Raw genomic sequence first — 27,142 nt, 5'->3', positions numbered from 1 at the left:
CTAAGGTGTCCAGGGCACCAAGGCCAAAGAGCAACCAAACTCGCAAGCAACATGCTGCTTTTCCTGCAGGAAAGGCTGATAGGTACTGATATGGAAGGACAGAAACCAGGCTGGCATAGCCACAAGTTTTGGCTTGGCTAGCAAAGCCTGGCAAAAACTGAGGACCCTGCTATTGCTCCAAGAAAGTGTGTGTGTGTGTGTGTGTGTGTGTGTTGTTTGGGTGGGCAGAGTCACCATGGGAGGACATCATGGCCCAAGGGCAGGGGTTCCCAAACTGGTCCATGGACCACCAGTAGTCCACAAGCTTCATTCAGGTCATCCACAGAGTGTCTGTAAAAATACAATCAGAAATCATACAGTATCTAGCAGAGTGCATTACAATTGCTACAACAAGCAGAAAAATCATTAAGTGGTCCACCAAGACCCTTAACCACTTTCAAGTGACCAGTAGGAAGTAAAGTTTGGGAATCACTACCCTAGGGGTTTTTCAATGTGCAGCCCTGAGTTCCCCACAAGGGGCAGGACAGCCAAGGTCCAAATCCCCCCTGTTGGCTCCTGACATCCACTCCCTGCTCCCTAGACAGCCCACCCAATTCCTGGCCCCGGCTCTCCTTGCCTCTTGTTCTTCCTTAATCCTGGTTGTGCGTTCAGACCATTTGCCTGCTTACAATTTTAGCTACCACTCCCACCCTCGACTCTTCTCCTCTCCAGCATTTGTCATCCTGACTCCTTACCTGACTCCGCGGCTTGCCTCGCAACTGAGTCTACCTCTGTATTTGCCCCAGATAGCCCTACAGTTTTGGCCCCTATCCTGCTGGGACTTTCTCTTCCCAGGCCCTCTGCTGACTTATCATCTAGCACAGACAATCCCCTTATCTCAAGGCTCCATGACGTTAGCACAGAGTCTGTAAATTATTCCAAGGCAAGAGCACCAGATGATTAAAAATGGAGTTGTATGTGGTCACTGTTACCTTCCTTCTGGGAGAAAAATTACATGTGGCTGTTAAAACAGAAAGTATTTCATAAGATTACACGGGAGGAAGTGAGAACAACTTTCATCCTGCACCCTAAGATTGCATTCCTATTTCTAGAGCTGTGACATTAAATCCTATGAAAGTATTAGAAGAATTATAAGCCCTCCACATTTTGGTGCACTGAGAGTCTCTGGGTCCCTAATATAGATATAGATAGTCTGAATTAAAAACAACAACAGTTCAACAAGGAGAAGCCCAGTTTTCGTGGGTATTATTAAGCGACTGAACAGTGTAGATTATTTATTTATTAAATTTATATCCTGCCCCTCCTCCCAGCAGGAGCCCAGGGTGGCAAATGAAAACACTAAAAGCCACTCTAAAACATCTTAAGGACAAAAGACTTTAAAAACATATTAAAACAAAACATCTTTAAAAACATATTGCTGAACTCTGACTATTGATTTCTGTCTAATATCGGTATCAGTAACGCAACCAATTTTTGGACAAGGTTATACACAGTTTTCTGGTAGGGCTCCTAACACAAGCCTGCAGCAGGGTTTTGCCTGGGCCTTAGTAAGAGAGGAAGGGGGGGACTTTGAGTTGCCTTTGAATAGACAATGCACAGGCAATTCCTATGTGCGCAGATACAACACAGAACCATGGATTTAACAGAAATGCAGCATAGCTGGGAGAAAGTTTTTTCGGCCCAACGGCCACCTTCCTTTCTGACCAGTTCTTCCATGGGCAGCATGAGAGAGGTGGGCAGGGACAGAGGCAGCAGTGGGCACAGCAATGAATATCCATTTTATGTTGGTACAGGAGGATAGTTTCTAAACACACACATGTACCCCTCTCTATCCTCCATCAGGCAAGCAAGGTGCAAGGAGACATGCCAGCCAGGCAGAAAGACTCAAGGAGGGTGTGATGCAGGGCCAGTGAGGGGTGTGGCCTGAGGAAAAGGGGTGTGGCTGGGGAGAGTCCCAGTGGCCAGGTGGAGAGACCTGGAGAGCCACATTTGGCCCCCAAGCCTGAGGCTACCTACTTGTGCAATATAGGAAACAATAAGAGCTAAACAGAATTCTTGCAAGTTTTAATTTTTATTTCAAGAAGTGCATGTCTGACAGAGGGCTGTGCAACCCCCTTCAGTTGATCCACACAGCTTGGGGAAATGAAGCCAGCAAGGCAAACTCCCTCTGTTTATATACATCCCAAGCCAGCATTTCCCAACTTTTGGTTTCCACAGAAGTTGCTGGACTACAATTCCCCTTATTCCTGACCACTGGCCATGCTGGCTGGGGCTGGTGGGAGTTGTAGTCCAGCAGCATCTGGGGACCCAAAGGCTGCCTAAGCAAAATGTCTTCTCCCACAGAGCCCTAGGCCTGGCTCTGTTCACATCCCCCCCCCCGCCCTCAGATTGAGGACATTCAGTCTTAGGCAGGCAGGCAGTAGGATAGCCTGACCAAATGGGTTCCTACAATGGTGCAATTTTAATGTGCATGGAATCAATCAGCCTGTGCAAAGGAAGGTGACAGCAGCACATGTCGCATGAGTCCGCCATGGGTTCACAAAACAATAATCGAGCTGAAGGAGGCCATCCATGCAGCCTTTCACATGCCTGGTTCAAAAGGGCCTCCCCTCCCTGCAACTGTCTGCATCTCCTGTACTTGTAGGAATAACAACAAGGATGAGCAAATCACCATTTCAGAACTGCTTTCAAAGAAGTGCAAGTTTCAAGAAACTACTCAGAAATACTGCAGTGATGATAATTAGTTTGGAAGCTGCAAATGTGTTCATGTTAGAGCTGATAGACACGACAAATGAAGACAGGAAAAAACTCTGGATAAGGAAATTCCCCTGGAATTCTCTTGTATTAAGCAGTTCTTTTGTGTAGCTGTCATTTAGACATTTTTAACTGTTAATAAAGCCATCAATCTTCTACAGTCTTTATCATGAGGCGCTTCTCTACATTTGGGGGTGGGGGTGGGGAAGGATGGAGAGGAAGAGTTGTTCCCTGCATCGTAACCATGGAAAGTGGAAGGCTAGCACCTCTGTTAGTTGGCAACACTCTGATTTAGGCCTGGGGGCAAGAAGGCAAAAAAGGAGAGCAGGCCTGTGTGGTTCACCCGTGGTGCCTCCCCATAACAGCAAGCCTTGCCATAGGACAGTACATGGGAACATAGGAAGCTGCCTTATACGAGTCAGACTGTTGGTCCATCGAGCTCAGCCTTGTCCACACTGGCTGGCAGCGGCTCTCCAGGATGTCAGACTGGTTTTTCTCCCATCCCTACCTCCAGATTTCAGGGATTGAACCTGGACCTTCTACCACTGGGCGACAGCCCTTCCCCTAAAGCAGCTGGAGTGAAGAGAGCGGTGTAGGGGCCAGAGGAAGAACTGTGAGTGGAGAGGTATCCTGTTTGCCACCCTTTGGATCTCCTGGGAAACTCACCAGACCCAGCCTGCTGTAGCCTGGAACTGAGTGTGTGAAGAACAGCTGATTTGAGTGCTGAATGGGACCCAGCAGAGGAAGCTCCATCCACCTTGGTGCCTGCCCATAAAAGCAAGCCTTAGAGCACATAGATAGGTTGGTGTCTGCAGGTTCCAGGAACCAACATGGTTGCGAGATTTCTTTTTTGGGGGGGGGTAGGGTGACCTGCTAGTTTGTTTGGGCCCTGGATGAGAGACAGGGTGGATGGGTGGAGTCCTGGGTTAGAGCCAGAAGGCTTGAGAGGTGTTGAATACGGAGATACATCAGAAGAAGATGGAAATGCTATCTGTATATATTTATTAGAAATTTGTATTAATGGTTTTATTGTGTCATTTTGTAACATTGTTTTTAGTTTTCCGTACAGATATTTTTATATATTTAGCAGTATAGAGACAGTATAATAAACAAACAAACAAATAAAATTAATTCATTCAGGGAAATTTTCAGGCCCGGTACCAATATGCAGCATTTTCAAGGAGCAGCTGCAGTCCTAACCAGAGCTTGGAAAAGTTACTTTTTTGGACTACAACTCCCATCAGCATGGGATGCCTCTTTACCATCACAGCCATCAGGGAGACTGCAAAGCCCTTGCTCTCCATTGGCTCAGCCAATGTCCTTTTTTGGCTCCTCCTTTCCTTGAACTCTTTCTACTCCAGCTCTTCTTCATTACAAGAATTATTTTACTAAGAACTGGGGCCTCAGTTTGCTTCCCCCCAATCTGTTTTCCTTTTGTGTTGTGTCTTTTAGAGTGTGAGCCTGGGGATAAGGGATTGATCATGGTTTGTTTCACTTCAACAAACCACAGTCTTTAAGACAACCATAAACCTTGGCTACAGATCATGGTTTGTTGAGAGTAAAACAAGCCACAGTCCCTGGTTCAGCTGTAACACTAAGCCAGGGACTGTGGTTTGTTTCTTCCCAGTGTAAGCGCGGAGGAACAAAGTGGCCAAGATCGATGTGTACACAGTAAGTCATTAACTATGGTTTACTGTGATGTGCCAATGGGGTCATTGTGTGAAATAATACTTGCTTTTGTCAATTTCAAACCAATCCTGCCATGCAAGAATCATAGCATTATGATAAAGCTGCATTTACTTATTTAATATGTGAACATCACCATTGTACGATGTAGTAGTTAATATGTGGCTTTCTTGACATGTTTATACAAAGCATCCTAGCATCCAGCATTGATGCATATGGACACAATTTCACTGCTGTTCCATAAATGTTTAATTGGATACCTTTAAAAAAACCCGTAACCCTCCCATAAAAAGGTTACAAAGAGCCTTGACAGTTCTACGCTAAGAGTTTGTGGTACATAGAATTAAAATAGAAGATCATCTCAATCTTGCTAATAGAGTGCTAGAAGAATATGCTAGAAACCCGTGGCAGCACTTTCCAGTTTCTTTGAGGGGGGAACCCAGTCACTCTGAAGCATATTAGGTCAGACAGTGGCTCCATCTAGACCAGTACAGTATTATCACCTGTGACTGGCAACTGTAGTCCGGGATCTCAGGCCAGGAGAGGCCTTTGCCAATGCCTGCCACTTCACCCTTCTAACTGGAGATCTCAGGGACTGACACCAGGACCTTCTGCATGCAAAGAATGTGCTCTGTCACTGAACTATGGCCCTCTCCATTGGAAGATCTGATGACAAATGTATTCAAAACTAGTTAAGCAAGAGAGGCTGTTCAATGAAATATAGCCTAACAAGATCCACACTGACAAGAGCAGCAATTACATGATACAGTGCCTGCATACCATCATTTAAGTTCTTACATTTGCTGATGGGTACTATTGCTTGAACTTTTATGAGGGGTAATGCGTCAGAGTGCTTTCAGTCAGAGGGAGGCCAAAATGGTCACAACATATAGGCTAGCATTGTTATAGTCAACGGTAACCTCATAATCCAAACATCCATCATAGACCTTTAAATCTTCTGAAGTGGGAGAGAATCTAGCTGTGCCCCCACCACCCAACCTCTCTGTGGTCCTGTCACCTGCCCTTCATTTCCAGTGGTGAACTGCAGTGAACCAGAGGCAGGTGTGTGTGTGAGAGAGAGGCAAGACTATGGAGGCAATGGGACACTCTTCTTCAACCTTGGGTCCCCAGCTGTTGTTGGACTACAAGGACGATGGGAGTTGTAGTCTGACAACTGGAGACCCAAGGTTGAAGAACACTGGAATGGGAGTAAGAATCTATAACTATTCTGTCTCCTATTGTGCTGTAAGAAGTAAAGAGGGAAAGAGAACCTTTTTGTGCCTGTCACATTCTGTCATGGGCAACAGTCTTTTCTTTGTACAGGAATGTATGCCACTCATGCAAAAACCAACACACACATTTCTCCAGCCTCCTTTCAGGCAAGCAGGAGGCATTGCCACAGTTCAAAAACTGTTCCAGCCAGGCAAAAGCACTCAAGGAAGGGGTGTGGCCTGGAGAGAGTCCCAGTGGCCAAACAGAGATGTCTGGAGGGCTATATTTGGCCCTTGGGGCTGAGGTTCCCCACCCCTTATGTAAAGAGCCACAGCTGGTGTCCATATTGTGCGATTAGGTCCTATTAGGGTAGCCATCTACTCACAGCTAGGGTTTAGCTGATGAACCAGCTTTCATAAAAAGCAACAAATGATACCATTTGTAAGGGCCCAGCTCGGAAAAACTCTAAACCATGGTTTAGCACTGTATCAGCATTCACCATCTTAGTGCCCTCCATATGCTTTGGACTACCACTCCAATCAGCCCCAGCCAGCATGGCCATATGCCTGGGAATGATGGGAATTGTCGTCCAAACTATATGGACACCACCAGGTTGGTGAGGCTGCACTACACAAATGAATCTGTTTGAGCCTCAGACTCAAGCACTTCCAGACCTTTTCTCTTCTTGGTGTGTACCAGAGAACTAGAAGTATCCACTTCCTTTAGTAAACTAACCACTGTTTTGTTATTACATCTGAACCAGGAACTGTAGCTAATTTAAACTACAGTTTATTGAAACAAGGCAGGATGAGAAACCATTGTTTGATCTTGATTTCTTTCAATAAAAAAGTTTCAGAGTTCACACTAATCACAGTTCCTGATTCAGATGTAACAAGAAGAAAGTGGATGTTTCCAATCTCCAGCTCACATCTGTGCTATGTGGGTATGGGTGGGGGTGGGGAGAAGCCTGACGGTTATTCAGGCTCATTTGCATAGTGCTAAACTATAGTTTATCATTAAGTCTAATCAGGCCAATGAGGAATACATTCCAGAATACATAAAGATTAAAGTACCCTGGCCACCCTGGGCTCCTACTGGGAGAAAGGGCGGAATATAAATCTAATTAACAACAACAATAAATCCATAAAAAACACAACAACTTCAGTGGCACAAGATTAACCTCTGGGGAATTTCCAAAAAACTATGTCTCATATATATAACAAAATATCAGAGTAAGCACTCACATCATATATCTTATTTTACAAAGCAAACAAACCCCGAAAGCCCACTATTTGGCTTTCAATATTGCCTTGTTTAAACTTGCTACTCCAAAGTAATAAATCATTTAAAACTAGTTAATACAAACCCATGGCTGGCAGTCCCCATCACATAGAAGAGGCATTCTGTCTTTGCTCTTCCTTTCTCAGACAGGAGGGAATGCCTCTTCTAAGGTGGGACCTCCTATAATAAGTAAAGCATGCATCCTTCTTTTAAAGAAGAAGTTTAAGTTCCTTTCAGAACTTTTTCCTGAATATGCTATGGAAAAATACAAAAATGAAAGGGGGTAACCTCTCCACTCCCAGCCCAAGCAGCCCAATGAAGACGCTCAATGGCCTGCAGGAGTTAGGGAATGCTGAGTGGCAGCTGGAAAACATGGAAAGGGAAGCGGGGTGGAGGATGGCCTGCTTGAGCCTCTAATATCCTGAGGAAGGGCTGGCTGGCACCCTGAACTGGATATGCAAGCTTCCCCTAACCTGGTGCCCCCCTGGATCGTGTTGGACTACAACTCCCATAATTCCTGAGTTTGGCCATGCTGCTAATGGGAGTTGCAGTCCAACAACATCTGAAGGGCTCCAGGCTGGGGGATGCTGGGATATATAGCAATATTTTATCGCATGCCCACTTGTTAATTTCTACATGTCAAGATACGTTGACCAAGATTACCATTCCAGAGCGTGAATATAGTTCGAGTGAGAGCTACTGTCAGAAGAATTACTATTTCTCCCTTGAGGCTTGAAAAGTAAATTTAAAACAATCTCACTTCCAATTCTGTGGTAAATTTATGCCAAGGTTAGCCAACAATGTGATTTCTGGTTCAGTTCCTGTCTTCAATTCAGAAGGATGTCTAAACAACCGACCCAGTATATCAGAAGTGCCGCACGTAATTTAAGAATTCCCCTGACGCAGAATGAGCTCTGAGTGGATTACTGAGTGTCCAGGTCATAAAGACAGAAGGTGACTCATGAGGCATGGAAACAGATTGGATGGACGTGATAATATATGCAGGTTTCATGTTGCGAAGGAGTGAAACTGCTGGTGGAGAAAGAAGGGGTAGCATTCACAAGGGATACCGTGAATCACTACGGCAAAGATGTCCCATCAGGTGGTGACGGCAGATATATGAAACTGGGGCAAAGTCCCACTCTTGGGCAGGAAATCACTTGGAAAGTTGACCAAAAGGTTTCAGGAGAATTATGCTTAGGGATAGGCGAGTCTGTCCATTTTGGTTTCTCGTTTTTCCACTCTGAAATTCATTTCTTCGCACATCCACATCAGCTGGCATTTTAAAAAAAAGTCCTCATGAAAATTCATTAGCATTTTAGTGACAATTACTTCCATACACTTGTATGCAAATTTGCCTAATATACATTTTTGCAAGCAATGTTCCCTAATATAATGCGTTTTTGTATGTTATTTATTTATTTATTTATATAAAATATTTATACCCCACCCTATTTCCAAAGAACTCAGGGTGGCTTACAGATAAAAACCATTATCAGTTAAACAAGTAATATACAATTTAAAACAGTTAAAAATGGATTAAATCAACAATAAGTTAAAAAATATGACTATATTAGTTAAAAGCCCGTCTAAATAAAATAGTCTTCACCTGGGCACGAAAGGATGAAAGTGAGGCAGCCAGTCGAACCTCGCTAGGGAGGGAATTCCACAGTCTAGGGGCAGCCACTGAAAAGGCCCTATTCTGTGTTTTTACAAAGCAAGCTTGTGAGAAAGATGGAATAGTGAGTAGGGCCTCACCAGATGATCTCAAAGCTCGGACAGGGTCATAGAGGGAGATAGGATCTAACAGATACCCTGGACCTAAGCCGTATACGGCTTTATAGGTTAAAACCAGCACTTTGAATTGTGCTCGGAAACAGATTGGAAGCCAATGGAGCTGGTACAACAGCGGGGTTGTATGTTCTCTGAGCCCAGCTCCAGTTAACATCCTGGCTGCGGCTCTTTGAACCAGTTTAAGTTTCCAAGCAGTCTTCAAGGGCAGCCCTATGTAGAGCGCATTACAGTAGTCCAATCGGGATGTAACTAAGGCATGTGTCACCGTAGTCAAGTCTGACAGGTCAAGGAACGGGCGCAGTTGGCGTACCAATCTTAGTTGAGCAAAGGCACTCCCGGCCACAGCAGAGACCTGTGCCTCCAGGTTCAAGGCCGAGTCCAGGAGAACTCCCAAACTGCGAACCTGTGATTTCAGGGGGAGCGTAACCCCGTCCAGCACAAGTTGGATCCCTATTCCCTGATCCGCCCTTTGACAAGGAGCACCTCTGTCTTGTCAGGATTTAATTTCAGCTTGTTCGCTCCCATCCAATCCATCACTGATACCAGGCAACGGTTCAGAACCTTGACGGCTTCCTTGGTTTCGTTAATGCATTTTTATGTGCACGTTTCCCATATGGTACACATTTCTTGACTGAAGAACTGCACAACACCTTGTTTGTGGGATTTGCACTGGCTGCCTATTGGCTACTGGGCCAAGTTCAAGGTTTTGGAACTAACATATAACGACCTATACTTGAGAGTCCACTTTATTATCCCTTATACAGACGATAGGCCAGTGTGGTCTGCAGGAAGCTTCACCTTCAAGTTCCACAGATATGAGAAGCCCACTCCAGAGCAGCACTTTCAGTGTGGCTGCCCCTGTTCTGTGAAATAACATTCCTGTCGACGTAAGATAGGTGCCCACTACCTCAACTTTTCAGAAACAATGGCTTTTGGTAAATATTTTTATTTAATTTTAAATGTAAAACATATTAATTTTATTATTTGTTTAGTTATTAAATGTATATCCCACCCTTCCTCCTAGCAGGAGCCCAGGGCGGCAAACAAAAACAATAAAAACACTCTAAAATATCATAAAAACAGATTTTAAAATATATTAAAACAAAACATCGTCAAAAACATGTTAAAACAAAGCATCTTTAAAAATGTGTTTTTAAAAAAAACATTTAAAAGCATCTTAAAAAACGATTCCAACACAGATGCAGACTGATCTTCAGTGGGCGCTGAAAAGATAACAGAGCCTGTCTAATATTTAAGGGGAGGGGTAACACAACAATTAAGCTGTATATTAAAATCTACAACACTACAAAATGTGACATAGAGTGGTGTAATATAGACTTAAGTATGAAGTGCAGACCCATTTATGCAGAACAACAAATACAGTTAAGCACAACAAAAAACAGAAAAACTGTCATTCATCCTTTCAAGGAAAAATTGCCTCATCAGAGTGTGCCGTGTGGGGAAGGAGGCTGAGATCCCCCTCCCCTTGATTCACATGACTTGTAACAGGAAACAAGGTGCTATCAAACTGATCGTGCCTTGAAATACCCCGCACCACGCCCCTATATTGTGAGATGCTCCAATAAAGCCATCTCCCATTTACAGAAACAATTGAAGACATTTTTGTTCCAACAACCTTTCCTAGTGGGATGAATGGGTCTCTGCCACAGGTGTCCACTTTGTCTTGTTTTTAAATTAACCTTTTGCTATCTTTTGTTCTGTTTTTAACTTCTTTTAGTTGTTTTGCTATATTTTGTACATTGCCTTGGGACATATGTGGAAGGTGATTAATAAATAACCATAACAATTCAAAGAAATGAACAACAAAACCAGAAAAAATAGTAGCCCAATGTCAAAGGGTGTGTGTGTTCTCATATATCCTGACTATAATGCTGAAGAGCATGGAAGAAAAAATCCCCACTCTCCCCCCCCCCCCAAGAAGGGCAAGTTGTTACAATGACAGATGCATGCTGAAGAGAGCAACAAAAATGGCATTGGAGCCACTTCCTTACTAGGAAAAACTAAATCATTTGGGGCTTTTTCATTCAGAAGACAACTATGCCGGGACATGATGTAGGTTTCTAAAAGTATAATGGGTGTGTAGAAGATGAACAAAGACAAGTTTTTCTCCTGCATTAACAAAATTGCCCAAATGGAGATTCAGGATGGACAAAAAAGGACTTCACACAACACAACATTGGTTTGTGAAAGTTGTGAAGCAGACTTGTCAGAAGGCACATGAGGCCACCGTCTTGCTGAAGCTCTGTGGTCTGGTCAGTGCCTGGATGGGTAGCCACCTGGAAACCACATGGAAACTTCCATGACAGAAGAAATGTGGGAGTAAATGCAAAAAGGTAACCAACCTGGTACCCTCCCAATGCTAGTGGACTACAACTCCCATCATCCCTGACCACTGGCTATGTTAGCTGGGACTGATGGGAGTTAGGAGTCCAGCAATATCTGGACGACACCACCTTTGAGGAAGGTTGTTGTAAATCCCTATGCACACTAACTGTGCAATATGTGTGGTGAAGTGGTTAAGGTGTTGGACTACAACCTGGGAGACCAGGGTTCGAATCCCCACACAACCATGAAGCTCCCTGGGTGACCTTGGGCCAGTCCCTGCCTCTCAGCCTCAGAGGGAGGCAATGGTAAACCCCCTCTGAATACCGCTTACCATGAAAACCCTATTCATAGGGTCGCCATAAGTCAGGATTGGCTTGAAGGCAGTCCATTTCCATTTCACTAAATTATTAAGATGCCATCTTAAACTTTGGACTACCTCACATACATTGGCAGAGAGGGGTGCGTAAATGAAGTAAACAAAGACATAAATAATTGGGATAATAATATTTGGGATCAGACAGCTTTCTGGGGCCAGGATACTATAGGGGTTTTTTTTGGGGGGAGGGGGTATCATGTGGCTGGCCTGGATGTGTGTGTGCAGCATAGCACCAAGCACTCAGTTTGCTCTTGTTTTGGATGGGCCACTCAGAAAAAAGGAGTCTAAAGAAAGAGGAAATATCGACCAAACGTTTAGAGAAAGGGAAAATGTATTCTCTTTGGGCTCACCTGTGAAAGGAAGAACAAAAGGGAGACTTTAAAATTCTAGGGGAGGCACTGATTTCTTATAAAAAATGCTTTTGACTTACATGAAAGGGCTCTGGTGTTCAGTTGCCCTGAATATTCATGGCTGATGTTTGATGCTAACATCAACTAAGCAGGCTGGCCCTTATTATGCCAGGATCAGCACCAGTGACCATTTCTTCCACTGAAGCAAGATGAAAAAATGCATTTGTGATTGGGATCTAGACTTATCAGGCATCTTACAGCCATCATCTATTTGCAGGGGAAGGAGACCACAAGAGAGACAACAAACATTTATCTTCATTTGTCTACCACCTACTAAAGTGAACTTGTGCATTTTGTTTAATGCATGGAAACAAAGCTGGGTAACAGTTAAGGATGGAAGGATCTGTCCATTTCAGTGCTCTCTGTTTCTCATTTTTTCCAATCTTAAATTCAGTTCTCCACATTTCTGCAGCAATTTGCGGATTTTTTTTAAAAAAATCCTCATGAAAATTCTTTAGCATTTTAGTGCACATTTATCCTTAAAAAAGTGGTTTTTCCATACAGTTTTGAATAATCAGCTGGTATAGCACAGTGGGGACGAGAGCTGGGAGTCCAGAGTCTGTGAGTACAAATCTCCTGGGTGTCAAGGGCCAGCTAAAGATCACCCCTACAGTGAGTGGCTCAGGAATTACGTGCCCTGCCACCTGTGCAGCCGTGGGCAAGCTGCACAGTCCCAAAGAGCCCAGTTGCCCCCCAGCTGGCAGTTGCGGACAAGGAAGGGGTGGCTTGTGCAGCTGTGGCAAGCTGAACAGGCCCTAGCCAGCTGGAGAGGACTAGCCTCAGAGGGAGGCAATGGTAAACCCCCTCTGAATACCCTTTACCAGGAACACCCTACTCATAGGGTAGCCATAAGTCGGAATCGACTTGAAGGCAGTCCATTTCCATTTATGCATTTTTGCAAACAATTTCCCCTACTATAATGCCTTTTTGTATATTATTTTCACTAATATGTTCATTTGTATGTACATTTCTCCCTAATACATGCATTTGTGTCATCATTCTTCATTGGTGATCACTCGTGGCCAAGTAAGATTGTCTTCCAAGATAAGGTCTTTAACAGTGGGTCCATTAAGTGACTGTGGAGGCCAATTCTGGATCCACACAGCCTCCCACAGTGAGGACACAGGTTTCCAGATGGATTTGCTTGGAAGACGCCTGTGTGTGAATTTGTTTTATGTGGGGAGATCGGCGCACGATGATCAACACACACTCTTGCATTGAGCAGGGGGTTGGACTCGATGGCCTTATAGGCCCCTTCCAACTCTACTATTCTATGATTCTTGACAGAAAAAGGCTTCGATCCAATGGCATGGGATACCATGACGATTGGAAGTCTTTTATCTGCTGCAGCCTTCATCCGCCTTCACAGCCTTTGTAACGTACACATTGTTATCCTCTGCCTGTTCTGCCATTGTGGACTTTCTTGAATCATTCTTTGTCTGGTTCCTCTCCCTTGACCTTACCGCCATGGGTGACCCTGCTGGGAGTACATGACTCCCAATGGCATCGCTCACAGGGTTTATTGGAACATGCAAGCCCACTCACCACTACAAAGTGATGATCCAGCGAGGGGGCATTTTTGTAAACATGGTTGGAGAACTGCGTCACAAAATTTGGATAAATGCAAGTTTCAAAGGATGGCTATGTTTCAGTTCACATATTATTTCTGTGCTAGTCTGACCATAGTATCTACACACTAAGACAGGGGTTGGGTCAGGGTATCTCCCTCTCACGAGATGAAACTTTTATTTGAACGGTACCACTGCTTTTCCACTCTATGTTGTTGAACTGGGTTTTATTGTAATATGATCTCTTTGTTAATATCTATTTTGTATCTTCCTTTTATATCTGTTTAATTGTGGTAGCCTATAGCTTTGATCAATAAAGACTTCATTCATTCATTCATTCATTCATTCTTTCTTTCTGAAAATGCGGATTTGATAGATCAGGCTTTAAATGCAAACTGAATCAAATTTCTCCCCCATCCCTAGTAATAGCTGGATTTTATATTTCTAAAGAGGATGGGGTCAACCACTGCATATTCCTTCTTCCCAGCAGACCTTGGGACAACCTGTAACCTGCATTGCCCCTAACAGACCTCATTTGAATGTCTGTCCTCTTCTCCCGTATTTCATCTAAAGACTGTGACCAGATGCAGACTTCATCCATGGCTTCACCACCAGGCAACTTTTCCCCTCTCCCACCTGCTTTGTTTACCATCTACCCCAGCCTTTCCCAACCAGTGTGCCTCCAGATGTTGTTAGACCACAACTCCCATCAGCCTCAGCCAGCATTGCCAATGGTCAGGAAAGATGGGAATTGTGGTCCAACAACATCTGGTGGCACACTGGTTGGGAAAGGCTGATCTAGCCTGATAAAGAGTTTTGGAGGTCAAAAGTTCACACATTATTATTTTGTAACATTTTGGTTTGCTGATTAAAGATATTGTCCCTAATAGCGATAACAAAGTCCTGTAGGGCTATCCATGCAACACAGAGCTTTTTCAGATAAATGTTTAGGCCACAGGGGTTCCCAAACTGTGATCAGTGGACCACCAGTGGTCCATGAATTTCATTCAGGTGGTCCGTGCCATGTCTTTGGATTTGTGCTTGAAGAAGGGACATGGCACACCTGTCACATTAAATATTTTTCTTCTTTCTTTTATGTCTTTCATATTTTTGTTTTGTAATTTGAACAACTATCAGGTAGATCCACAGTTGGCTACAGAATCGTACCCAAAGAGTGCTTACCAATGGCTCCTTCTCAAACTGCGAGGAGGTAACGAGCGGGTCCCATAGGGCTCAATCCTGGGCCCAATGCTCTTCAACATATTTATTAATGACTTGGATGAGGCATTCAAGAGGCATCTGAACAGCCACCTATCAGGTATGCTTTAACATGGATTCCTGCACTGAGCAGCGGTTTGGACTCAGTTTGCTTATAGGCCCCTTTCAACTCTACTATTCTATGATTCTATGAATTTCACGGAACTCAAATTGTAATACAATAAAATTCAGTATGTAAGAAATAAAAGAAGCAACAAAAACACAATTAAAAATCATAAACTGAGGCTCAATCCAGACAAGACTGAGATGCTGCTGGTGGGCGGTTCCCCTGACCAGATGGTGGATGTCCAACCTGTCCTGGATGGGGTTGCACTCCCCCTGAAGGAGCAGGTTCATAGCTTGGGGGTTCTCCTAGAACCATCTCTGTCACTTGAGGCTCAGGTAACCTTGATGGCACGGAGTGCCTTCTACCAACTTCGGTTGGTGGCCCAGCTACGCCCCTATCTGGACAGGGATAACCTGGCTTCAGTTGTCCATGCTCTGGTAACCTCCAAATTAGATTACTGCAATGCACTCTACGTGGGGCTGCCTTTGAAGACGGTTCGGAAACTGCAGCTTGTGCAAAATGCAGCAGCCAGATTGGTAACAGGGACCAGACGGTCCAAACATATAAAACCAATTCTGGCCCACTTGCACTGGCTGCCTGTATGTTTCCGAGCTCGATTCAAGGTGCTGGTTTTGACCTATAAAGCCTTACACGGCTTAGGACCACAATACCTGATGCAACGCCTCTCCCGACACAAACCGACCCATACACTACGTTCAAGATCAAAGGCCCTCCTCCGGGTGCCTACTCCAAGGGAAGCTCGGAGGGTGGCAACAAGGGAGAGGGCCTTCTCAGTGGTGGCCCCCAAATTATGGAATGAGGTTTGTGACGAGGTGCGCCTGGCGCCAACACTGTTATCTTTCCGGCGCCAGGTCAAGACTTTCCTCTTCTCCCAGGCATTTTAGCATGTGTTTTAAATGGTTTTTTTAAGATCTGTTTTAAATTGTATTTCTTTTAATGTTTTTAGTTACTGTAAACCGCCCAGAGCGCTTCGGCTAAGGGGCGGTATACAAGTATAATAAAATAAATAAATACAGCACCTAGTACAGCACATCATAGTTGCTGCAACAGGCAGAAATATCATCAAGTGGTCCACCGAGACCCTCATCAGTTTTCGAGTGGTACATGGGGGGAAGGTTTGTGAATCTGTGGTTTAAGGCACAATGGATCATCTGTTGAAGTGAGGGATGTAAGAAGGCATTGATTTCTGTTCCAACCCATGTTCATACATGTTTCCAATCCATAGCAGTTTAGCTTCTGTCAAAAACTACATCATTCATCTCACTGTCTGCTGTGGTGGAATTTTACATAATTAATTACATTATAATTAAGTTATTCCACACTATTCATTTCAATGCCAAGACCATTCATTTCAGAAGAAAACACGATGCAAATGGGGGGGGAAGTCATCAATTACATATTGTTTTCAGACTGAAACAACAACAGTGAATACTGCTTGTATTCGCTGGACTGATTTCCACTCTGGATTTGGGACAAGTAAGTAAACATTTGCAGTTTCCACTCCCATTTCTGTTGGAATCTTCCGCCATTCAAGCTCATATACTCCAAGAAGGTTTATTTATAAGACCTGATTTATAAGACCTCTTGCACGAGGTGAGTTTTGCGTATCAACTCAAATGCATGTTTCAATTGAACATAAGGTGAGGCAGTCATCTGTTTGCTTCACTGCAGGCTAGGGATGAGATCCATTGGCCAGTGCCACTTTGAAAGCATTCCATCGATCTAACTGGTGGTATCGATTCGAGTTTATTCTTTGTCCGGTATCTGCTGGTCCAATTACTGGCCCAATTTGTTTCCTCTCCCCCCAAATATTGAAATTAATATCAATATTAATCAATATCAAACTTTGAAAGAAAATACTGATAAAGGAAAGGAAAGCAGCTTTGCCACCTTCTTCTCCTCCTCCCCATGACTGAGGCTGCTCAGTTTTGACGTTAGCAAGCAGAGACTGGCTGTTTTCCTTTTGGAAAGGAAAGGAGAAAAGCAGCTTTCAGTGCCTGCCCCACTTTTTCATCAACAAGCCCTAAGTCTTTAATGTGGCCAAGACTTGACTTCTTTCCTTGAAGTTTGGATTATTTCAAGGGGGGGGTGGCAGAGAGAGAGAAACAGAGAGAGAAATCTGTACTGCTGTGCTGGGAGTAAACTCAATTAAAGAACAATATATTCAAGGGAATATTCAAGGGGGGGGAATCTAGTGCCCCAACTCTTAAGCGCTCACAGCCACTTCATAGACACTCCCTGCTTCTCTCTAGCATTGCAGAAGTGGCAGAGCGGACGCTTGGAGCATCTCTTTGTCATGACAGGGAAGGGCCTGGAACGACATGTTCCACTATCCCTGACAGAAAATGACATTCTTTGCTAAATGTTTTGCATACGCTTCCTTGGAGCATGCACAAAGGACCAGGCCCCTTTCTGGAGAAATTGAGAGATGCTCATGCATCCATATCTCTTTTATAAGCACTTTTTAGCATATGACACAGAAGTGATACAGATGGAAACCTAGAAAAACATGTATAAATAAAGTAACTGTACTTGATCCAACATCCACTCCTAATGCTCAGCGTATTCATTAAAAATACATATATTTCAGAACTTTACCCACTCTCACTCCCTTCAGTGATTAAAATGAACCTTGAAAAGCACATCAGTAACTGCAGAGAAAGTAGAAATGGGCTGTAAATAGGCAATCACCAAGTAATTTCCTTCCTTCCTTAACTGATTTACACTTCTGCTGTTCTTTGGTATGCGCGACACAGGCTATGAGGGTGTAGAGAATTCGTCATCAACTGGTGGGTTGGAACCCACTACAGGGAAACAGCCTGATCTAATATGAGTTGCAATGATTGTATACCACCATAGAAATATATGGTAAAAAAAAAAGTAAGAGATGGATCCCCAAATGCACATTTGGGATTAAGTTGGGTCCCAAGTCTGAAAAGGTTGAAGATGACTGGTGTGGAGCAAGGATAGCCAACTGATGCCCTGCAGATGCTTTTTTATTATTTTTATTTATTTATTATTTAATTTGTATCCCGCCCTTCCTCCCAGCAGGAGCCCAGGGCGGCAAACAAAACGCTAAAAACACTTTAAAACATCATAAAAACAGATCTTAAAATACATTAAAACAAAACAGTATTAAAAACATTAAAAAAACAACTTTAAAAAAGGGTTAAAACATTATTAAAAAACATATTGAGTAATTCTAACACAGACGCCAAGCTGGCTGAGGCTGATGGGAGTTGGAGTCCAACAACATCTGGAAGGTACCAGGTGGGCCTCTTTGGGGAGAGCATCCCATAAAGGGGGGGAACTTAGGGATGGGTGAGAATTTTTATTCAGTTCGCATTCCAAGCATATAATCTATTAAATTCACCCTTTCCAAAACAATATGAGAACAGAGACACAGCCATCCTTTGAAATTCACACTTATCCGAATTTTGCAGTGGAGTTTGCCAAGCAATGTTTACAAAAAAGCATATATTAGGGGAAAGTGTGCATAACAATTAAAGTATGAGTGAAAACAACACACACAAATACATTATATGACAAGAAATTGCTTGCAAATATGTGTACATTAGTCAAAACTGCCTGCAAAAATGTGTTTATTAGGAGAAACTTGCACTAATATGCTACAGAATTTTCATGAGGATTTAAAAAAAAAAAACTGCAAATTGCTGCAGAAATGTGGAGAACTGAATTTAAGACGGGAAAAATTAGAAATTGGGAGATTCTAAGTTGGCGGATCCTTGGGCAACTACAGAGAAGGTCCGCTAGTGTGTGCTCTACCAGTGATTCCCTGGAGATTTTAATCTTTCCCATCATTTGCTACCTGATCCTTTCCGCTAGAGACACTGAGGATTGCACCTGGAATCTTTGGCATGCAAAGCAAAGCAGGAACTCTCTCACTGAGCTATGGACCCTCCCCAACTTTACGGAAGGCCAGTTGGACCTTGGAGTTTTGGAACATGCAAATAAGAGAGAGAGGGCAGCGGGAGAAGATTTGTCTTCCAGCTGCTGATGTCACATAGGCTCTTCATGGCATGAGTAGAGCTTCCTCCATATTGATGGCTGGAGTATGTTGGGTCTACTGCTGGTACAGCACAGTGGGAAGGACAGCCTGGCTGGGAGTCCAGAGTCTGTGAGTTCAAATCCCCACTCATGTTTCCTGGGTGTAAAGGGCCAGCTAAAGATCACCCCTACAGTGAGTGGCTCAGGGGTTACGTGGCCTGCCACCTGTGCAGCCGTGGGCAAGCTGCATAGTCCCAAGGAGCCCAGTTGCCCCCCAGTTGGCAGTTGCAGACAAGGAAGGGGCTGGTTTGTGCAGCTGTGGCAGGCTGAGCAGGTCCTAGCCAGCTGGGGAGGACTAGCCTCAGAGGGAGGCAATGGTAGACCCCCTATGAATACCCCTTACTGGGTAGCCATAAGTCAGGATCGACTTGAAGGCAGTCAACAGGTTTCCTCATTGCACTTTCCCCTCACTGTCAGTTTTTTGTTTGTTTCTTCCCAGCCCGGCCTGATGAATGGTTATAGAGAAGGAGGGAAACAGACACACTCGCTCACAGCCACTTGGGACTTTATTATTGAAGAGATTGTTGCCTCCTACATTGCAAGACCTAAGCCCTAGAAAAAAGAGAAGCCAGGCCGATCCTTGGTGAGCCCTGTCAATATTGTACGGATACACTGAGGCAGGGGAAGATGATATATAATTGCACATTCGCTCATTGGAATTCACTCACCATTTGCAGAACATCGGAGGAGAGCATCTGCATGCAGCACATCGCAGTTGCCAGAGCACAGACAATAGTGGAGATGATATTGAGAGCACACACACTGAACAACAGGTCCTGCATTGGGGGGGTGGGGGTGGAGGAAAGACACATGGGAAAATGTCACTCCTTATCGCAGCAAGACAGATGATGGGCGCTGAAAACATTTTTAGCAGATTGGATAATAAATGCTGTCAGAGGTTATCTGCTTCATGTGGGTCTTTATTAGGCCTGTCCAATTTACCCTGCATGTCACCCTTTCTTCCTCAGAAACGAATGCAAAACCATCATAGAAGAATGAGAAGTATAAACCTCTTTTTTAAAAAAAGAAGAAAATGCATCTGCTTGTATTAGGGTCAGAAAAAATATATTCCAGCAAGGTCTCTTATTAGAATTTTTCCTCCCCTACTTATATTAGTTTATGAAATTCTGCAGACGGAGATCTGCAACATTTCTGGCTACTGCTCGGCTGGTTCAGTTGCGCAGGACCCACAGCACAGATGGCTGGTGCCTGTTGAGACTGACAGGGGGAAGGCAGGGGGCCCGATGGTAGGTGGAACCACAGCCAATAACAGGTGGAGCCTGAGCTAATGACAGGTAGAGCCAATTAATTCTGGTTTTGTCCCCATCTTCCCCCCATTGAGACTAAGGAGGAGGAAGCTGAGAGGCAGGGCCACCCCCACCCCCAGCTTGGTTGTAAGTAAGAAGGCAGGTGGAGGGGTTGGGTGAGGTTGGTGGGGCAGTGCCCCATTGGCCAATGGCCAAGGGCCAAAGCCCCTGGGAGGCTGCTCCCCCCCACCTCCCAAGAAGAACATTGTGGCAAGGATGGCCCCATCCATTGGTCAGAGAAGAAGCAGCTGCAGGGATCTTGCTCCCACCTACCCCCCCCCCAGTCCCTTCCAGAAAGAATGCACTTTCCTTGGGACTGCAGAAGCAAGACAGCAAGGAGAAAAAGATGCTCTGGCCCTCCCTGTCTAGCAAAGGAAAAATAGCCACCAATTGTTAAGCAAACAAGAACACCAGCAACACAAGATTGGCCTGGCCTCAACAGGACATCAATGCCTACACATCCCTGCGTTCTGGCCTCGAAGAGCTGACCTCCCACCTCTACTTTTCCCTCCACTCTTCCTTCCCATGTGTGTTTCTGAAAGTTAGATAGCAGTGCTCTCCCTCTCCCCTTAATTGAGGAGAGCCACTTTGGCAGACAATTATGGCCTGCAAAGTGGGACAAAACTATAGGAAATGCTAGGGGGGTTCTGCCTCCGTGCTTGCTTTTCTTGCCAACCAGGGGCTCCCAAACACACACACATACACACACGACTCCCAACGCACCTCTCCTGTGAAGAGGAGGGGAGGCAGCTGATTGAGGCGAGGGACACAGGAGCAGTGGGGAGTGGCCGGGCGCTACCTCAGCAGCTGTCCCGTTCTCCTGCCAATTACCTCCTTCGGCCGCTGAGGCTTTTGGTGAAGTGAGGTGGCAGCACCAGCAGAGCAGGGCAGTTGATAAGGAGTTATCCTGGGCTATCCTGACTGTTCCTCCGTGACTCGCCCAGGCCACCTGGCTCTGCCACCTTGCTTGTTTGCTTGCCTCATGCCTGCCTCAGTGACCCACTGGTCTGCTATCCTCGCTTGCCTTATACTTGCGCCCACTGCCCCCCCACCCCATGGAATGCTGTCATCAGACTGTGTGATGGCTTACAAAAATACTCTATGTATAGAAATACATTCAAGTGTGGGAAGGGGAGCAATGGAACGTGCACAGCTGAACATTCCATCCCACATCTTGTTTTGCTAACTGTGTGCCAAAGGGCTGCCCCTGAACTTTTTTTCCAGAGGGACGGTCCTGTTCAGTCTCCCACAGCAAAAACAACTTTTAAGTCTCATCTGCAAGTCTTGCGGCACCTTTAAGTCTAACAAATTTATTAAGGCATAAGCTTTTGTGGACTCAAGCTCACTTTGTCCAGTGCATGATGTGAAATCTTAGCTGACAGGTACACAAAGGAGAAAATTGTAAGGTGGGAGTTGAATGGCAATGAGATGCAAAAATTACAGCCAGCAATAAATAAGAGCTTAAACATATATAAATAGGCATACCTTTCACAACAGTTTATGCTGTAATACATTAGTATTTTAAGCTGCCACAAGACTTTTTGACAGCCCAAAACACCTTACTTTAAACAAGACTGTCCACTTATATTTCTTCTTATAACAATGTAATATCTGGGGCCATTCCAATTAAGCCACTCACAAACAGCTGATATGACAAAAACTTCCAAGAGAAGATTTTTCTCCTCTTGTCTGATACCGACATCACTATAACCTATTTTGTTGTTGTTATGTGCCTTCCAGTCGATTACAACTTATGGCAACTCTATCAATCAGCGACCTTCAATAGCATCTGTTATAAAGCACCCTGTTCAGATCTTGTAAGTTCATGTCTGTGGCTTCCTTTATGGAATCTGTCCATCTCTTGTTTCATCTTCCTCTTTTTCTACTCCCTTCTGTTTTCCCCAGCATTATTGTCTTTTCTAGTGAGTCATGTCTTCTCATTATGTGTCCAAAGTATGATAACCTCAGTTTCATTATTTTAGCTTCTATAACCTATAGGGTCTCACTTTTTGCTTTGGCGGCATCAAACACTGCTGCCCTGGGCTTCTGCTGGGAGGAAGGGCAGGATATAAATCAAATAAATAAGTAAGTAAGTAAGTAAGTAAGTAAGTAAGTAAGTAAACAAACAAACAAACAAACATTCATGAAACATTTATCACTGATAATGCAGTCCAGGGATGCCTTGATTTAACATTTTTTGCTAAATGCTCTGATTTTACATTATAACTTATTTTAATCTTATTATACAGCCACAAGAGTGGCTGTACTATAGCCAGCATGGATTTTTCACATTCCACAATGTTAAATTGAAAATACCCCCATGCCATTCTGATGCTTCCCATAAGCTCATTTCAAAACAAAACCTTACAAAACTTATAGTCTTGAACGCAGAAACGCTTGCTTAACAACCCTCTCAATTTTCATGGCGATACACAAGACAGTTACCACATGTTACCAAATTCTTCCAAGCTACACAGGAAGTGGATTGGACTGTGAAAGACCAACCCAAATGGTGTTTGCATTTTGACCAATTTGTAGGGCAGTACAATATCTCAGAGAGGTGGTCAGATCTCCTGCTCCCCTGGTGCATTCACTATAGCTGTCCAATTTCCCTGCTTTTTAAAGTTTGGTAGAAATATCTGTGGGCTATAGGTACATTCTTAAACCGCAAGGTTTTTTGCCTATTAATGAATAAGTGATCAAATTCCCTGTTAATTTTATTTATTTAGATTCCTCATTTTATATGTTATATCTGCTGTAAATAGCTATGTTTTAATTCTATTAATCCTTTTGTTTGTATCTGCAATGGCCTTTGGCCCAAGCAGTAATCATAATAAACTGAAACTGACAAAAATTACAATAGGAAGGGCCATAAGAGCACATCCCACATTTAGTCCCTTGTATCTCCACATACGGCTGGAAAAGACTCGTGTCTAAAACCATGGAGACCACTGCTAGTCAGTGCAGACCCATGGTAGCCAACATGATGCCCTCCAGATGCTGTTGGACTACAACTCCCATCATCCCTGACCATTGGCCATGCTGGCTGGGGCTGATGGGAGCTACAGTCCAGCAATATGTGGAGGGCACCACATTGGCTATCCCTGGTGTAAACAATACCAAGTTCACTCAACCAATGGTCTGGTTCAGTATAAGGCACCTTTCTATGTTCCAGTCCAACTTTTTTCAAAATTGCTATTCCATCTATAATATGCAATATATTTATCTAGCACGGGGGGGGGAGACCTGATGCCCTCCAGATGCTGTTGGACTACAGCTCCCATAATCCCTGACCATTGGCCATGTTGGTTGGGGCTGATGGGAGTTGGAGTCCACCAACCTCTGAAGAACCCTGATTTGTTAATCTTTAAGGTGCTACAAGACTCTTTGTTGCCCTGAGCTTTTTGCCTGTTTATTTTACTGCAGCAATTAACAGTCATGAAGGACTTTTGATTATGAAGATGTAAAGACGTCCAACTTCCCTGGCAGTCAGGATGCTGTGGACTATGTCAAGCACCAAATTTCAACTTTGTAGGTACTCCAAAATGTTGGAGAAGTACTTTAAATATTTTTGAGGTATCCTTTTATCCTTGAAGAAGGTGAGGAAGACAAATACCCAAGGTTCAGAATCCCCCACCCCCATTAATTGGACTGTCCTTGGACTACATGTGCCCTGAATTTCAGCTCTCTCAATCAGTGGCTTTGCCACTCATGTGAGCGAGTCATTTAGTGAAAATGAGTGTTAAATTCCTGACATCTCCAGTTAGAAGGATCACAGGAGGCTGGGATGGGAGAGACCCTTCCTTGCCTGAGACTCTGCAGAGCTGCCCTCAGTCAGAGAAGACAGTCCTGAGCTAAATGGAACAACGACCCGGTGTATTCAAATTGCTTTTGAAACTAGAGGGCATTTCAAAAGCAGTTAACTCACACATTCTTCACTACCTCAAACAGGCAAATATCCAGCTTTAGTCAAGATGCAAATGTATTTAAATTTAATCAGTCTAGTAATTGGTTCAACAGCAGATGATTAGTCAACTAAACAAAATTCATTAATTGGTTGACAGCTCCTTCCAGTCACCTAACATAGATTGGCCGCTCTCCCCTCCAGTGTGAGACAATGCTGATTCTTTAATTTTTTGGCAATTACCCCTCAATTTGGAAAAAAAAATATGACTTGAGTTATCCTTCTCAATTTTGCACCAGCTGGTGAGCAGAGGTATCCTCAGAGGGTCTCCCTTGCTCCAACCTCAGTGAAGCTTGCCAACAGTTAAGGAGGCAAGGCACAATCTACGTTTACAGGAAATACTTACAAAATGTTATGTTCACAAACAGTGAATGCAAGACCTCACAGAAAAAGAAATCTAAGTAGAATTTCAGCCTTTATCTTAACGATGGAGGCAGCTTCTTCTGTTTCTTCCAGTTAGTGGAATGACTTCCACCGTGGGCCAACCCACCCACTGACTTGTTGGCTTGGCAAACCATAGGAGCCAAGGAGGTGGAATGGACAGGGAGGACATTGTTCATGTCCACCTGAACGTGTGCTTCGCATTTGAGTATGGAAACCTGCCAATTATCAAGACGCAGGCTCAGCCCAGAGAATGGGTCATCCAGGTGCCAGCCATTGAACAGGATACAACAAGCCAGAGCGACTTTTATATATTTATATTTATTTATTTGCACATTTATGCCCTGGCTTTTAGAAATCCAATTTCTTGCCAAGCATCTTATGAATAATTTCCATAAAACAATATAATGAAAACACAGCTCTGCAGAACTCTCTGCCCAGTCGCTCCCTCAGCTGGGCTTGCCCTGTTCATTTGCCTCAAGCACCTGAAGCTGCTATGAGACTTGTGTGTGCAAACTCTTATCGGGCACCGCATGCCCCCATCCCCACCCTCCCTGGCCTATTCTGTCATCCCCAGATGTCAGCTGGGAAGGCAACAAGACATGCAGCTACCAAGACACTGATGGGAGTAAGTTGGCCAACTCATATAGCACCGATCTTGTTCCATTATCAGTTTGCCACCTACTTGCACATGTGTAGGAAATTGAGAGCATTAATGAAATACAGGATGGAAACACATGGCAAAAAATGTGTGTCGTAAAATCAACTGTAAATGTGTTTTGTTTTTAGTTATGGAAGGCAGCATTTTAAAATCCACAAGCATCTTCTTGGCTCCAGGATCTTATCTGAATTACATTTCCTCATCATGTACTGGGATCCTCTGTAGAGAGAGAGAGAGAGAGAGAGAGAGAGAGAGTGTGTGTGTGTGTGGGGGGGCTGTCTAGAAAACCAGGGAAGAGAAAAGAGGGCCTCTGCAATGGTCCCTCTCCATTCTCAGGTGGCAAATTTGGTTGTTTCCTGGAGAGAGGCAAAGGTTTTGGGGTCTATCAGGCTAAATTAAGTCTATTGATTTCAATGTGTCTGTTCTAAGTAGGACTTAGTTGGATGCAACCCATAGTTTCTAAATATGGAAAAAGGGTTATTTCCCCTTTTTCTGCAGTGGCACAAAAGTTCTTTCCTACCAAAATGCCCCAGAATGACTCTTTGTCCTAACACAGCCTTACCCTAAGGTGTACCCTGGGGCTGGCCCACATTTTCTTCTAAGTATTGGCATCCGAAATAAGTTTGTTCCCTTTGTCCAATCTTTCCATTCCCATTTTTAGTATTACTCTAAGGCCACCCACACACTGGAAGCGTACTCCTAAGAAGTGCTCTCATCATGATTTCTCAGGACTTGTGGGCAAAATTCTTGATATATTATACCCCCGGCATGCAAGCAGAACCACCCCCTTCTTGTACGTAATGGCCACTGTACCTAATTAAAGGACGCTGCTCCTAAAATTAAGTGGCACAAGATGGGAAAGAGAAACATTTGGAAAATTAAAGCCATAAATTACATTTTCTCCGCCTTCTCCTCCTCTGGCTAACAAATTTTAATTAACACTCATCTCTTTTTCAAGTTCTTGGAATGAGGGCAAGGATCTTGTGTTCCTCAAAGCCTGAGCAATGGAAATAATGCTTTGCTTCAACAATATGGCAAATGTCAGCCTTAGTGTGAAAGAAAAGAAAAAATCACAAACCTGAACCAGTTTAGCCTCACCTGGCAAAACCCACCACAGACCTCTGGGAATATCCTTCACATGCAAATGTGCTCTGCTTCAAGCAAAGCATGTGTCTATGCCCCGAAAAACAACAGCAGTGAATTCTGCTGCCTTGTATTTTTTAAATTCTTATATTTTTAAATTTTAAATTCTTGTACTTTTATATTTTGATTTGGTTACATTTATATCCCACCTTTCCTCCAAGGAGCTCAAAGTGGTGTACGAGGTTCTTCCCTTTCCCATTTTATCTTTGCAACAGACCAGTGAGGTGACAGGTTAGGCTAAGAGGCCCCAGGTCATGCAGTGAACTTCATGGCTGAGTGGGGATTTGAACTCTGGTCTCCCAGGTCATAATCCAACAACCTAACCATTACACCATACAGGCGATCCTGCATACTATGGAAAATGGAAATGGATTGCCTTCAAGTCGATTCTGACTTATGGCGACCCTACAAATAGGATTTTCATGGTAAGCGGTATTCAGAGGGGGTTTACCATTGCCCTCCTCTGAGGCTGAGAGGCAGTGACTGGCCCAAGATCACCCAGTGAGCTTCATGGCTGTGTGGGGATTCGAACCCTGGTCTCCCAGGTCATAGTCCAACTTTCTAACCACTACGCCACACTGGCTCTCTATACCACACTGGCATACTATATCACATGATATTTTGCATGCTACTTCACATCATTAATTCTCATTTTGCCTGGTAATGGCTAGGAGCTAGACAGGGCATCAGCCCATAGAAATCTTATTGGAATCTTATTTAGCTGGAATGGGGCTGAGCATTTGAGTGGTCAAAAACTAGATGATCATTCATATATGGAGGCATTTAGGAGGCAGCTGGACAACCACCAGTTGGGGATGCTCTACGTTGGATTCCTGCACTGAGCAG

General features: G+C 44.0%; 1 protein-coding gene across 6 annotated transcripts in view; it reads right to left on the bottom strand.

Moving 5' to 3' along the window:
* The window catches only part of ENTREP2 (endosomal transmembrane epsin interactor 2), a 414,039-nt gene that overhangs the window by 29,894 nt on the left and 357,003 nt on the right, over positions 1-27,142 (bottom strand). For all 6 annotated transcript variants that reach the window (XM_061595016.1, XM_061595017.1, XM_061595021.1 and 3 more), the window contains one exon: positions 19,509-19,616. In XM_061595016.1, the coding sequence (XP_061451000.1) occupies positions 19,509-19,616 (108 nt within the window). The remainder of the gene's footprint in view (positions 1-19,508; positions 19,617-27,142) is intronic.

This window comes from Rhineura floridana, chromosome 14, assembly GCF_030035675.1.
Source record: "Rhineura floridana isolate rRhiFlo1 chromosome 14, rRhiFlo1.hap2, whole genome shotgun sequence".
In the NCBI taxonomy this organism is placed as follows: Eukaryota; Metazoa; Chordata; class Lepidosauria; order Squamata; family Rhineuridae; genus Rhineura; species Rhineura floridana.
This window is presented reverse-complemented; position numbering and strand designations above follow the sequence as displayed.